At 47.7% G+C, this 16,083-nt stretch overlaps 1 protein-coding gene across 1 annotated transcript in view; it reads left to right on the top strand.

The window, feature by feature from the left end:
• Positions 1-16,083, top strand: part of LOC134397263 (L-gulonolactone oxidase-like) — a 77,296-nt gene that overhangs the window by 12,826 nt on the left and 48,387 nt on the right. The window contains exon 5 of the mRNA XM_063123759.1: positions 514-604. Within this exon, the coding sequence (XP_062979829.1) occupies positions 514-604 (91 nt within the window). The remainder of the gene's footprint in view (positions 1-513; positions 605-16,083) is intronic.

The following is a 16,083-nucleotide window of genomic DNA, read 5'->3' on the forward strand; positions in this document are numbered from 1 at the left end:
ATGTATCCATTAGAGCCTATAAAACCACTTTCTTTTTCCAGTACTTACAACTGACATTTTAACTGCTGTTAAGAATTTTGCAGTCCTCTCAGCATCAGTTATATCAACTCATCCTTCCAAATAATTTAATAATATTCTTGAGGCCTGATTTATGCATGTATAGACCGGCGGGGGGGGATGCTGCCTGAGGAATGCTGGTAGTTGTAGGACTTTTTTCTGCCTAAATATGCATACAATGGTTCCTTTGGGATATTAAAGCCTGTAATCTGTCCAACCCAAAGTTCCTTCATATTACAAGGCCCTCTCTCTGTGGCTTGATGCGCTGTGACATGCGCTCAGCATTCATTTTGGCAGCTTCCAGATCCAGAGCAGGTGGCAATTAATTACCTTTTGTTCTGAACGTCACATTCGTTAATATCACTGCCTCGGCAACAGCTACCTTTGGGAATAATCACAATTGTGGTTGTGCCTCCCTCTTCTATGCGCCCTGCTCACTGTCCCTTTTGGGTCCAGTCTAGGAGCTGTTTCGGATGTGACCGCAGCCGGGGTCATTGGCACAGGCACTCACAACACAGGGATTGGGCACGGAATAATGGCTACTCAGGTAAGACCCCCAACGGGCCTCCGTCTTATACTCCGGGCCTCCTTCTTCGTGCCCCAAGGCTGTGGTAGGCTTTGCAGAATATGCAGGGCCGGTGCCAGACTATTTTGCGCCCTAGGCAAGGCGAGTTACTTGCACACACACACACACACACACACACACACACACACACACACCAAAATTGCGCGGAAGTCCGAACGTGTGCGCCGAGTGGAGAGCTGGGACTGGCTCACTTCGATTTGGGACCGAGCCATCCGGAATTCACCGGGACTTACTTCCGTGCGAACGCAACCCGCTATGCAGCCTGGCGTCCCGTTCGCCTCCACATGTTTACTCGGGGGGGGGGGGGGAATAAGGCTTCCGAGTAAGGAGGCATAGGTGGATCGGGCCGCACTGGTGCCTCCCGGTGCAACACTTTCTCGGATGCAAGTCCCGTTGATCCATGCGCGCAGGATCGGGAAGCAGGAGAGTCTGCCTTGCAAGGAGTCCACAAGTCCCTAGCTTTCCTGGGGGAAGGGAGAGGGAGTCCCGCTTGCCCGCCTGCCTGGACATCGCGGCCTGTTTGAGGAGAGAGGCGAGGCGGCCCGGTGCCCTTTCCTCGGGAGTAAGGCAGAGGCTGGCTTGGGCCAGGGTTGAGCTCCCCACATGCTTTTTCTTCTTCTTTTGGCGGCGGTCTCCTGGCTCTGGGAGAGTGCCTTCCGGGCAGCTAGAGTGGCTCTGGGAGGCCGGCTTCCAGGCGGATGTCTGAACGCGGAGCCGCCGCCCCCACCCAGTGTCCCTGGCTTCGCTTCGGCTGTGCGGGCGCGGGGTGACATCTCGCCCACCCAGGCCCAGCTGAATCCTCGGGCCGGGCCAGCTCACAGCCAACAACGCACGTGAGTGCTGCGCGGTGCCTGGCGCCCCTCTTAGCTTGGCACTCTAGGCAGCCGCCTGAGTGGCCTCTATGGTAGCACCGGCCCTGAGAACATGTGCAAAGCTCCCAATGCTTCACTAGGCTGACGGCGTCAGCGCCAGGAGCATCGCCTTCACTGGGTACGCCTCGGCCCTCAGGCGGTGCAGTTGTGATGCATTTGTGAGGTGGCGTTCCTGCATTCACATATAGCCCTGTGCAACACGGTGAGCCTCCAGACCGGAACCTACCAAAATCCATTTTTTGCTTTCTTATCATGAAAGAGCTCCTCCCCAGCTGATAGCAGTCGTGTAGTTGCGAATTTTGAAATGCACGCGCTCATCATTTTTGTGAACCTCCCAGAGAGCTTCAGCTATTGGGCGGTATAGAAATGCAATAAATAAATAAATAAATAAATAAATAAATCATGACCGTACCACCACCACTACCTTCAAGGAGAGGCCAAAAATGCAAGCGGCTACGTGGACCCACATCAGGGATCCACTTCTGGCAATTTTCATCTCCACCATGAAAAGGCCTTTTGTAAGCCTAAAGCAGCCTTCCTCAACCTGGGGCGCTCCAGATGTGTTGGACTGCATCTCCCAGAATGCCCCAGCCAGCTGGCTGGGGCATTCTGGGAGTTGTAGTCCAACACATCTGGAGCGCCCCAGGTTGAGGAAGGCTGGCCTAAAGGGTCTTCATTGCCATTTCAGGACTAAGGGCCACGGCAAAAAGAGAGCCATTGTGGTGTAGTGGCTAGAGTGTTGGACTGGGGGTCGGGAGATCCGGGTTCTAGTCCCCACTCGGCCTTGGAAACCCACTGGGTGACTTTGGGCCAGTCACAGACTCTCAGCCCAGCCTACCTCGCAGGGTTGTTGTTGTGAGGATAACATGGAGAGGAGGAGGAGGATTATGTAGGCCGCCTTGGGTTACTTGGAGGAAAAAAGGTGGAAAATACTGTAATAATAATAATAAATAAATAAATAAATAAATAAATAATCTTTACGTTAAGTCAATCCAAAGTTTATTGTACCAGCCAAAGGCCATACACCAAAAGAAAGCATCCATACATATATACAGTAATACAAATACCTCGAAAAGACACGGATCACTTGAAATTTACCATTAATAAAACTCCGCTTTCACTCAGCGATCTGAATCTCCACGGCAGTTGATGGCAATTTTGTCTAGTTCTCTTTTCCTTATCTTTTTTTTTTTTTTGCTGCCAGCGCACTTTACGTTATAACAAGGAACAAGAGATTGTAGCTGGGAAAATTCATTCCCCTCCTCTCCCCCACCAGCTACTGTGAGGATTGGATCTGAATTGAGAGGGAGCAAGATAGTCTGTGGGGTGGAGTGGGGTGGGGGGCGGGGGTTGACGTCAGCACCCCTGCGAGGAGAAATCCTCGATGGACACGAATGACATCAGATTCCTGAAAATCCAACCTGCAAAATCCACCCTATCAGCCCGCTCTCCTTGCCTGCACTTCTTACAGATTTCGACGTACAATTTTTCTCCGTAAAAACGGCAGAGAAACCTTTTGTAAGCTGCCCGGACAGCTTCAGCTATGGGGTGGTATATAAATTTAATTAATAAATAAATAAGATGTGCAAATTGGGGGCCACAAATTGTGTAACTTTGGCAAATTATGGCCGTAATTAGCATATTTTATGGAATTTGTAACCGTGAAGTGCTTAGTTATGCCGACATTTTGGCTGCGATTTGTGTTATCTTGGGCAAATCACACCCGTAATTAGCATATTTAATTGCATTTGCAGCTGTAAAGTGCTTAGTTATAGAATCATAGAATAGCAGAGTTGGAAGGGACGTACAAGGCCATCGAGTCCAACCCGCTGCTCAATGCAGGAATCCACCCTACAGCATCCCTGACAGAGGGTTGTCCGGCTGCCTCTTGAAGGCCTCTAGGGTGGGAGAGCCCACAACCTCCCTAGGTAACTGATTCCATTGACGTACTGCTCTAACAGTCAGGAAGTTTTTCCTGATGTCCAGCCGGAATCTGGCTTCCTGTAACTTGAGCCCATTCATAGAATCATAGAATAGTAGAGTTGGAAGGGGCCTCTAAGGCCATCAAGTCCAACCCCCTGCTCAATGCAGGAATCCACCCTACAGCATCCCTGACAGATGGTTGTCCAGCTGCCTCTTGAAGGCCTCTAGTATGGGAGAGCCCACAACCTCCCTAGGTAACTGGTTCCATTGTCATACCGCTCTAACAGTCAGGACGTTTTTCCTGATGTCCAGCTGGAATCTGGCTTCCTTTAACTTGAGCCCGTTATTCCGTGTCCTGCACTGGGAGGATTGAGAAGAGATCCTGGCCCTCCTCTGTGTGACAACCTTTTAAGTACTTGAAGAGTGCTCTCATGTCTCCCCTCCATCTTCTCTTCTCCAGGCTAAACATGCCCAGTTCTTTCAGTCTCTCTTCACAGGGCTTTGTTTCCAGACCCCTGATCATCCTGGTTGCCCTCCTCTGAACACGCTCCAGCTTGTCTGCATGGTGGCTGCGATTTGCGTGTCTTTGCCATTTTTGCGGAGGAAAAAAAATCTGCCGAAATCCGTAAGCCAGGATGGGGGCTTTGGGGAAATCCACTGAGCCCCAAGAGGGCTGGAACGCCCTGCAACGGGCTTCCTCAGCCTGGACATTGGAAGAGTTGCAGATCCTTAGTCCCTGCTGATCAGAAGTGCCGCCGCTGCTGCTGTTGTGTCCCAGTGAGGCCTGGCTCCGCTGCACCACTGACTGACACCCACCTCGTATACAAATCCAGCCCAAATGCTGCTTGGGAAAGGACTTGGAGGTGCCCCTATTAGCAACAAGCGGCTTAAGACAGCAATTTAAAAATGCCCACTTCACACTTCACTATGTGTGAAGTGGGCATTTTTAAACATTTTAAAACAAAGCCCTATGAAGAGAGACTGAAAGAACTGGGCATGTTTAGCTTGGAGAAGAGAAGATGGAGGAGAGGCATGATAGCACTCTTCAAATACTTGAAAGGTTGTCACACAGAGGAGGGCCAGGATCTCTTCACGATCCTACCAGAGTACAGGACTCGGAATAACGGGCTCAAGTTACAGGAAGCCAGATTCGGCTGGACGTCAGGAAAAACTTCCTGATGGTTAGAGCAGTATGACAATGGAATCAGTTACCTAGGGAGGTTGTGGGCTCTCCCACACTAGAGGCCTTCAAGAGTCAGCTGGACAACCCTCTGTCAGGGATGCTTTAGGGTGGATTCCTGCATTGAGCAGGGGGTTGGACTCGATGGCCTTGTAGGCCCCTTCCAACTCTGCTATTCTATGATTCTATGATTCTATCTTTAAAGCAGCATTTCACGCTATTATTATTATTATTATTATTATTATTATTATTATTATTATTTTGCTGACGTAGGAAAACAGATTTGTCACATGAGCAAATATATCTTTTCTTTTAATAATAATTAAAAAAAAAACCATGGGAGCTGACTCCTATAAGATCAGTGATGTGGGCATGCAGAAAGTAAGTAGACCAGATGGTAATTTGACAGGTAGTGGGATCATTAGAACCTTGTTAGATTTAGAGCGACTGAAAATGCATTAAAAGAGTTTTTGTTTTAATCATTTGTCTTGCTCCAAGTGCTCATGCGGGGATATTTGTTCAAAATATGCAGAGGGAGCTGTCATATTTTATGGCACTAGGCAGATCTCGCTAGAAATCAAGAAAGCTGAGCTGATAAAGGTATAGAACAATTGCAGACTCAGCTGAGGACGCCTTGGCATCCTTTACTTGCAATGTGAGGTCGGGAGATCAACTAAGAAAACTGAAAATGGGATTGTCTGGCAGTCTATGCAGTGGAGGCTGGTGGCGATAATGTCAGCAGGGTGGTGAATCTGCTCCGGGTTTCAGTCAGAACTATTCAGAACGGAGCTGTCCAAGGTGCTTCATGGACCCATCTGGGCTGGAATGAAGGGTGGAAATAAATCCATACACTGAATCAGTGGAGGCTGATGTGAGACCACTCTGGGTTTTAGTCAGAACCAGTCAGAAGTCTAAGGGAGCTCCCCAAGCCACCAAAGGATGGAAGGCATCAAATTGCCTTTACCTGTCACTTTAAAAAGAGAAAGGCTGATCTGTACGTGCGTCAGAGGTGCTGGGGTTGCACCACGGCACTGCAAGGAGGCCTAAAGCACAACTTCTGGGGCTGAGCCTGGGCTCAGATGAAGGTCTCTGGGGTGCCTAAATCGTTTACTCCCCCTTTTCTGGGGTGGCTTATTTGTCTTTTGAAAGGAGAAGGGTCCTGGAGAAAGAAGCGATATCATAGAATCATAGAATAGTGGTTGGAAGGGGCCTCTAAGGCCATCGAGTCCAACCCCCTGCTTAAGGCAGGAATCCACCCTAAAGCATCCTTGATGGAGGGCTGTCCAGCTGCCTCTTGAAGGCCTCTAGTGTGGGAGAGTTCACAACCTCCCTAGGTCACTGATTCCATTGTCGTACTGCTCTAACAGTCAGGAAGTTTTTCCTGATGTCCAGCCAGAATCTGACTTCCTGTAACTTCAGCCCGTTATATAAATCCCCCCTGCCCAGGGCCAGCCCAAGTTATTTTGCTACCTGAGCCACATCCAAAAAGTGAACAGTTGGACCTTTGTTAAACAATGGGGTTGGGACAGTGCCCTCCACTGCCCGTAAGTAGGCTAGTTTTGGGGAAAACAAGGGGGTTAGATGACACACAGCTCTCTCCTGCAATTCCTTCCTGCCGCCACCCAGCACCTGCCGCCTGAGGTGGCTGCCTCACTCTGCCTGATGGCAGGGCCACCCCTGGCCCCGCCCCCTCATTTACAAATCCTCTCCCAACATATTCCTGCAGACAGGAATGGAGGATGCAAAGGGCTGGCTGGGCTTTGGCCTGTGGTGAGCGCACAGATGTACCGTCCGTTTTTGCCTGATGCGTCCTCTCCTCTCCGAGATTTGCGTTGAGTTTTGGACTTTTGGACTCCTGCCTTGCAATGTGCAAGGCAGCCAGACCTTTCCCATATTTAATGTATGAATCACTTAAAGATATAGAAGATGGCCAATTGCCCAGGATAGCCATGTGTCCTGTTTTGCAGAGGACAGTTCTCTGAAGTTCTCCTCTGTTTTAAGGGCTACAGAAGGCCCATAGAAGGCCCAGGGGTCTGGAAACAAAGCCCTATGAAGAGAGACTGAAAGAACTGGCCATTGTCGTACTGCTCTAACAGTCTGGAAGTTTTTCCTGATGTCCAGCCGGAATCTGGCTTCCTTTAACTTGAGCCTGTTATTCTGTGCCCTGCACTCTGGGAGGATCGAGAAGAGATCCTGGCCCTCCTCTGTGTGACAGCCTTTCAAGTATTTGAAGTATTTGACCTTAGATGGGGAGCGTAGTTTACTGGTAGGTTCATGTCAGGAGAGGGATTCCGTCAGGTATTTGGGCTGCATTAATAGAAGTATAGAAATCGCATGAGGTACTGGTTCCTCTCTATTTGGCCCTGGTTAGGCCTCATCTAGAGTATTGCGTCCAGTTCTGGGCTCCACAATTCAAGAAGGACGCAGACAAGATGGAGTGTGTTCAGAGGAGGGCAACCAGGATGATCAGGGGTCTGGAAACAAAGCCCTATGAAGAGAGACTGAAAGAACTGGGCATGTTTAGCCTGGAGAAGAGAAGATTGAGGGGAGACATGATAGCACTCTTCAAATACTTAAAAGGTTGTCACACAAAGGAGGGCCAGGATCTCTTCCCGATCCTCCAAGAGTGCAGGACATGGAATAACAGGCTCAAGTTAAAGGGAGCCAGATTCCGGCTGGACATCAGGAAAAACTTCCTGACTGTTAGAGCAGTACGACAATGGAATCAGTTCCCTAGAGAGGTTGTGGGCTCTCCCACACTAGAGGCCTTCAAGATGCAGCTGGACAACCATCTCTCAGGGATGCTTTATTATTATTATTATTATTATTATTATTATTATTATTTATTTATTTATTTATTTATATAGCACCATCAGTGTACATGGTGCTGTACAGAGTAAAACAGTAAATAGCAAGACCCTGCCGCATAGGCTTACAATCTAATAAAATCATAGTAAAACAATGAGGAGGGGAAGAGAATGCAAATAGGTACAGGGTAGGGTAAGCAGGCACAGGGTAGGGTAAAACTAACAGTAGAAAGTAACAGTAGAAGTCTGCACAACATCAAGTTTTAAAAGCTTTAGGAAAAAGAAAAGTTTTTAGTTGAGCTTTAAAAGCTGCGGTTGAACTTGTAGTTCTCAAATGTTCTGGAAGAGCGTTCCAGGCGTAAGGGGCAGCAGAAGAGAATGGACGAAGCCGAGCAAGGGAAGTAGAGGCCCTTGGGCAGGCGAGAAACATGGCATCAGAGGAGCGAAGAGCACGAGCGGGGCAATAGTGTGAGATGAGAGAGGAGAGATAGGAAGGAGCTAGACCGTGAAAAGCTTTGAAGGTTAACAGGAGAAGTTTATATTGGATTCTGAAGTGAATTGGAAGCCAATGGAGAGATTTCAGAAGCGGAGTAACATGGTCGGAGCGGCGAGCCAAGAAGATGATCTTTGCGGCAGAGTGGTGAACAGAAACCAACGGACTGATGTGAGAAGAAGGAAGGCCAGAGAGAAGAAGATTGCAGTAGTCCAACCGTGAAATAACCAGTGCATGAACAAGCGTTTTGGCAGAAGAGACAGACAAAAATGATCGAATCCTGGCAATATTATACAGGAAAAATCGACAAGATTTAGCTACTGCCTCAATATGAGGAATAAAGGAGAGCGAGGAGTCGAAGATAAAGCCAAGGCTACGAGCTTCCTGGACCGGAGTAAGCGTAACATCATTGACAGTAAGAGAGAATGAGAGATGAGGAGAAGGTTTAGGAGGAAAAACAAGCAATTCAGTCTTTGCCATGTTAAGTTTCAAGCGACAATGAAGCAGCCAAGCTGAGATATCTGAAAGACATGCCGAGATACGATCGTGAATATCAGGAGAAAGTTCCGGAGATGACAGATATAGTTGTGTATCATCGGCGTACAGATGATATTGGAGGCCATGAGAATGAGGGTGGATTCCTGCATTGAGCAGGGGGCTGGACTCAATGGCCTTATGGGTCCCTTCCAACTCTACAATTCTATGATACCAAACACAAAGACAGGGACAGATCCCATGTGCATGAATACATGTGGGACCACAGCCTTCCAACATCTCCAGACAGCATTGGGCCACTGGGGGGGGGGGGAAAGGTTGAGGGAGGCTGTCCTAATATGCACATTTATTTATTTATTTTATTCATTCCTTACATTTACGTCCTGCCTTTCGGCCAAAAAGGTGACTTGTCATCATTATAAAATGCAGATAGAAACAAAACCTTGATTAAAATGAGCTATGACATTAATACACCATTAAGGGTCACTGGCGCTTTGCTATGAATCGTGTCTACTTCCTCGGTGTGGGGTTTTTTGCATGTGAGAGCCGGGGGCGTCATGCTTTGGTAGAGCTCAGAGTCTGTCCCCCCCGCCCCCCCCCCTGCCAACCCCTCTGTCAACCCCATAATTTATGATGTCATTGATATCATTTCAAGGCTGTTTGCGAAACGAATCGCTCTTCCCAGCCGGGATGGTGGGCTGTGGGATGGATTAGCCGGCTTTCAAGGTGATTGATCAATTCCCCCTACGAAAATCGGTGAATTATAAGGAATGACAAGGGGAGGCAGTAAAAGAGAAGGAGAGAGAAAGAGAGAGAGAGAGACAGAGAGAGGAGGAGGCTAATAAAAGGGGGCAGGTGATCGATAGAGAGACAAAGGAGACAGCAGCTGGGCCGTCTTTCGGGAATCGGCGTGACTTAAAATTCATGAGCTGCCGTTAAAAACAAATCCATGAAATAACGAAAGGAGAGAACCCTAGGAAGTGGGGGATAGAAATGGGAGGATAGAAATGTCCATTTCACTGGATAGAAATGTCCAGTGGCCAGCCGGAACAGCACAGTTCTTGCTAAGGCATTAGAAAGACCAGGACGAAGCCATCCACGGGCTTTTTCTCCTCCAGCTGGATTGCCTCCTGAGCCCAGGACGTTGGCCACTGGTCCATCTGGGGCTCCATCATGGCTGATTAGGCATCTTTTAAAAGAAGATTTTGGAGTGTGGGTAATAACAGCCGGGGAAGGCAACGGCAAACCACCCTGCTATAAGGCCTGCCAAGAAAATGTCAGCGAAAGCTGGCGTTCCTCCAAGAGTCAGTAATGACTCAGTGCTTGCATGAGAGGTTCCTTTCCTTTCCTTAAAACATGCCACTTTTGAAGGTTTTATATCTGCTGCTTGGAAGTGTTGAAGAAACGTCCTTAGATTCTTATGCTTCTATTTGTTGGATTTTTTTAGACAGTTGTTTTGTTGCAGACAAGCTGGAGCGTGTTCAGAGGAGGGCAACCAGGACGATCAGGGGTCTGGAAACAAAGCCCTATGAAGAGAGACTGAAAGAACTGGGCATGTTTAGCCTGGAGAAGAGAAGATTGAGGGGAGACATGAGAGCACTCTTCAAATACTTAAAAGGTTGTCACACAGAGGAGGGCCAGGATCTCTTCTCGATCCTCCCAGAGTGCAGGACACGGAATAACGGGCTCAAGTTAAAGGAAACCGGATTCCGGTTGGACATCAGGAAAAACTTCCTGACTGTTAGAGCAGTATGACAATGGAATTAGTTACCTAGGGAGGTTGTGGGCAGTCCCACACTCGATGGCCTTGTAGGCCCCTTCCAACTTTATTTTTCTATGATTCTATGATTCTATGATTTTATTTATCTATAATCATAGCATTATAGAATAGCAGAGTTGGAAGGGGCCTACAAGGCCATCGAGTCCAACCCCCTGCTCAATGCAGGAATCCACCCTAAAGCATCCCTGACAGATGGTTGTTCAGCTGCCTCTTGAAGGCCTCGAGTGTGGGAGAGCCCACAACCTCCCTAGGTCACTGGTTCCATTGGACATTATTTTCATTATTTTCAGCTTGCCTGACCACGGGAGGGCTGTTGCATTGGCGGGGGGGGGGGGGGAGGAATGTGGAGATGCTGCTCAAGTCACAGTATTAGTTGGGCTTTGTAGTGATACTGGATGGAGGAGGGGCTTACGAGGTGATATTAGCCTTTCATAGAATCATAGAATAGCAGGGTTGGAAGGGGCCTACAAGGCCATCGAGTCCAACCCCCTGCTCAATGCAGGAATCCACCCTAAAGCATCCCTGACAGATGCTTGTCCAGCTGCCTCTTGAACGCCTCTAGTGGGAGAGCCCACAACCTCCCTAGGTAACTGGTTCCATTGTCGTACTGCTCTAAAAGTCAGGAAGTTTTTCCTGATGTCCAGCTGGAATCTGGCTTTCTTTAACATTAGCCCGTTATCGTTGGTACCGTCTGAAAGTGACTCTCCAGGATTCTGTCCTATCCCTTTCATAGAACCATAGAATCATAGAATAGCAGGGTTGGAAGGGGCCTACAAGGCCATCGAGTCCAACCCCCTGCTCAATGCAGGAATCCACCCTAAAGCATCCCTGACAGAGGGTTGTTCAGCTGCCTCTTGAAGGCCTCTAGAGCCACCAGCCTCTACTGAATCTAAGACTTCTGGAAGGGGAGGCTGTGTTACATGAAAAGAAAGATCTATCCAAGGAGTGGAGCCCTGACTGATTCTGACTGAAATCCAGAGGCGATTTACCTTTGAAAGCTCCTTTAGAGTTCTGGGTAGTTCTGATTGAAACCCAGAGAGGATTCACTGCCCCACTGACACTGGGGAGGCTCCTCCTGTTCTGCCCCACAACATCAGCCCTCTCTTTCTGCAAATTAGATGCAAGTAAGCACAGACTGAAGGCGTCGGTTTTGTGGATAAACGGCACAAAACCATCCTGGCTGCCTCTTCGCAGCCAACGCACGTGTGCGCCAATGCACCTCAAGTACGTATGCTTGGAACCCACAAATCTCCATATACAAAGGAACGTGTAACCTGTTCAATATCCTCCTCTGAAATGGACGGGGCTGTCTTTCTAACCGGAAGCGTGTTGTGCTGCCATTTTATTCCTTGCACTCCCGTTGGTTCAGTGAACCTGTGCACAGATGCCAAGGTCCCAGCACGTTCCTTTGGCTGCCTTGTGGAAAGAGCATCCCAGGGGAAAGGCTCCATCCATATCTTAGTGTTTGACGTCCTCCTGCCTCTCTCACCAAAGTTAATTGCGCACAGAACCATCTGTCCCTCCCCGCTCCGGATTCTCCTCCATCCTGATCCTCCGGGATTCAAACAGATTTGCAGTCAACGGTGTCTCGTATCCGTCTCTAATGGTTCCCATTTTTCTGGGCTTTAGTCTGTATTTGCTAAGGTTAATATTTCACAGGCAAGATTCTGTAGTGCCTAGAAGATCTGCAATAATGGAGATGTTTTCTGGACAGGGATAACTAGCTTCAGTTGTCCATACTTTGGTAACTTCCAAATTAGATTACTGCAATGCCCTCTACATGGGGCAGCCTTTGAAGACGATCCGGAAGCTGCAGCTTGTGCAAAATGAGGCAGCCAGATTGATAGCTGGAACAGGGAGGTTTGAGCATACAACACCAATTCTGGCCTGCTTGCATTGGCTGCCTATATGATTCCGAGTCCAATTCAAGGTGCTGGTTTTAACCTATAAAGCCCTACATGGCTTGGGACCGCAATACCTGATGGAACGCCTCTCCCAACATGAACCTACCCGTACACTGCGCTCAACGTCTAAAGTCCTCCTCCGAGTGCCTTTGTTGTTGTTTATTCGTTCAGTCGCTTCCGACTCTTCGTGACTTCATGGACCAGCCCACACCAGAGCTTTCTGTTGGCCGTTGCCACCCCTAGCTCCCCCAAGGTCAAGTCTGTCACCTCCAGAATATCACCCATCCATCTTGCCCTTGGTCGGCCCCTCTTCCTTTTGCCTTCCACTTTCCCTAGCATCAGCCTCTTCTCCAGGGTATCCTGTCTTCTCACTATGTGGCCAAAGTACTTCAGTTTTGCCTTTAATACCATTCCCTCAAGTGAGCAGTCTGGCTTTATTTCCTGGAGTATGGACTGGTTTGATCAGGATGGTTTTGTGCCATTTATCCACAAAACCGACGCCTTCAGTCTGTGCTTAATCGCATCTAATTTGGTTCAACTGCTTAATGAGGATGGCAAATTGATAACAGACGACAAAGAAAAGGCTGAAATGCTCAATTCCTACTTTGCCTCGGTCTTCTCCCAAAAGCGGGTCTATGACCCCCCTGGAAAAAGTGAAGCAGAAGTTGAGGGGGCAGGATTACAGTTTGAGATTGATAAACAAATGGCCAAAGAACACCTAATTTCCTTGAATGAGTTCAAATCTCCAGGGCCCGATGAACTGCATCCTAGAGTAATGAAGGAGCTAGCGGAAGAACTCTCAGAACCTTTGTCTATTATCTTTGCAAAATCATGGAAGACGGGTGAGGTGCCGGACGACTGGAGGAGGGCTAACGTTGTCCCTATCTTCAAAAAGGGCAAAAAGGAGGAACCTGGGAACTACAGACCAGTCAGTCTGACATCCATCCCTGGGAAAATTCTGGAGCAGATTATAAAGAAGTCAATCTGTAAACACCTTGAAATCAATGCAGTGATTATTTATTTATTTATTTATTTAATTACATTTATATACCGCCCCACAGCCGAAGCTCTCTGGGCGGTTTACAACATTTAAAAATAGTAAACATTAAAAGTATACAATTTAAAATACACACACACACACACACACACATAAAAACAGTATAAAAACAACAGTATCCATTTAAAAACAACAATTGTGGGGTCCATTAAAAACAAACTTAACGTTGTTAAATGCTGTTAAAATGCTGTTAAAAATGCCTGGGAGAAGAGAGAAGTCTTGACCTGGCGCCGAAAAGATAACAATGTTGGCGCCAGGCGAGCCTCATCGGGGAGATCATTCCACAGTCGGGGGGCCACCACTGAAAAGGCCCTCTCCCTTGTTGCCATCCTCCGAGCTTCCCTTGGAGTAGGCACTCGGAGGAGGACCTTAGATGTTGAGCGCAGTGTACGGGTAGGTTCATGTCGGGAGAGGCGTTCCATCAGGTATTGTGGTCCCAAGCCATGTAGGGCTTTATAGGTTAAGACCAGCACCTTGAATTGGGCTCGGAAGCATATAGGCAGCCAATGCAAGCGGGCCAGAATCGGTGTTACATGCTCAAACCTCCCTGTTCCAGCTATCAATCTGGCCGCCGCATTTTGCACAAGCTGCAGCTTCCGGACCGTCTTCAAAGGCAGCCCCATGTAGAGGGCATTGCAGTAATCTAATTTGGAAGTTACCAGAGTATGGACAACTGAAGCTAGGTTATCCCTGTCCAGATAGGGGCGTAGCTGGGCCACCAACCGAAGTTGGTAGAAAGCACTCCGTGCCACCGAGGCCACCTGAGCCTCAAGTGACAAAGATGGTCTAGAAGCCAACATGGATTTGTCAGGAACAAATCCTGTCAGACTAATTTGATCTCATTTTTTGATAGGATAACCTCCCTTGTGGACTGTGGGAATGCTGTGGATGTCATATATCTTGACTTCAGCAAAGCTTTTGACAAAGTACCACATGACATTCTGATTAACAAACTAGCTAAAAGTGGGCTAGATGGAACAACTATTAGGTGGATTCACAGTTGGCTACAGAATCGGACTCAAAGAGTACTTATCAATGGAACCTTCTCAAACTGGGGAGAGGCAACGAGTGGGGTGCTGCAGGGCTCAGTCCTGGGCCCAGTGCTCTTCAACGTTTTTATTAATGATTTGGACGAGGAGGTGCAGGGAACGCTGATCAGATTTGCAGATGACACAAAATTGGGTGGGATAGCTAATACCCTGGAAGACAGAAACAAACTTCAAAGTGATCTTGATAGGCTGAAGTGCTGGGCTGAAAACAACAGAATGACATTTAATAGGGATAAATGCCAAGTTCTACATCTAGGAAACAGAAACCAAATACACAGTTACAAGATGGGGGATACTTGGCTCAGCAATACTACAAACGAGAAAGATCTTGGAATTGTTGTAGATCACAAGCTGAATATGAGCCAACAGTGCGATATGGCTGCAAGAAAGGCAAATGCTATTTTGGGCTGCATTAATAGAAGTATAGCTTCCAAATCACGTGAGGTCCTGGTTCCTCTCTATTCGGCCCTGGTTAGGCCTCATCTACAGTATTGCGTCCAGTTCTGGGCTCCACAATTGGCCATGCTGGCTGGTGAAGATGGGAGTTGTAGTCCAACACATCTCAAGAGCATAGGTTTGGGAAGTCTGGCCTTACACCTGCTAAAATTCCCAGTTGTACAGAACTATTCAATGTAAGAACATAAGAAGAGCCCTGATGCTGGATCAGAACAAGGGTCCATCTAGTCCAGCGCTCTGTTCACACAGTGGCCCATCTGCTGCCCCAGTGAGGAAGCTTACAAGCAAGACACGAGTGCAACAGCACCCTCCCACCCATGTTCCCCAGCAACTGGTGTATATAGGCATACTGCCTCAGATACTGAAGGTAGCACACAACCCTCAGGGCTAGTAGTCGCTGATAGCTTTCTCCTCCAAGAATGTATCCAACCCCCTTTTAAAGCCATCCAAATTGGTGGCCATCAGTACATCTTGTGGTAGTGAGTTCCGTAGCTTAACTCTGCGCTGTGTCAAGAAGTCCTTCCATGGATCTGTCCTGAAGCTTCAGGAGATGACCCCATTGGGTTCTATTATTATGGGAGAGGGAGAAAAATGTCTCCCTTTCCACATTCTCCACAAAAGGCATCATTTTGTACACCTCTATCAGGATTCCCTTTACTTACCTTTATTTATTTATTTTATTTATTTATTACATTTCTATACCGCCCAACAGCCGGAGCTCTCTGGGCGGTTCACAAAAATTTAAAACATTCAAAGTATAAAACAATACTATAAAACACAATATAAAAGCTCAACCAGATAAAAACAGCAGCAATGCAAAATTATAAATTTAAACCACCAAGTTAAAATGTATTTATAGACTGTTAAAATGCTGGGAGAATAAAAAGGTCTTCACCTGGCGTCTGAAAGAATATAATGTAGGTGCCAAGCGAATCTCCTTAGGGAGCTCATTCCACAGCCGGGGTGTGTGGAGGAACCCCAAAGGGCAGGTTCCCTTGGTTCGCTGAGTGGCGGTCAAAGACTCTCAAGACACAATATCTCTCATCTTGGAAAAGATTTATTATGAGCAGCCTGCAGTGCTGCAAGGTGGCAAACCCTAGAGGATCTGAAGGACTGCCCACTAGTTGCAAGCAAAGCTAAGATACTTCTAGGGTAACATCTTCAGAAGCAACAACAGAACTTCCTCATATAATAAACCAATCATAATACAGTTTTGCAATACAGTAACCAATGATAGACAAGGCCTTTATGCATGTGCAGAGTGCAGATAATTCTAAGACTAGAAAAACAATACGTAGATGGGTATTGCAATCCTGGAACATCTGTTCTTTTGTGGTTACTACTCTTCCTGTCCTCGCTGGGAGGCTCACACTCTGAGTAATGTGTCAACACTTCTTGTTGGTTGAGCAAGTGTTGCTCAATAT

The sequence above is a fragment of the Elgaria multicarinata genome, chromosome 4 (assembly GCF_023053635.1).
Source record: "Elgaria multicarinata webbii isolate HBS135686 ecotype San Diego chromosome 4, rElgMul1.1.pri, whole genome shotgun sequence".
In the NCBI taxonomy this organism is placed as follows: Eukaryota; Metazoa; Chordata; class Lepidosauria; order Squamata; family Anguidae; genus Elgaria; species Elgaria multicarinata.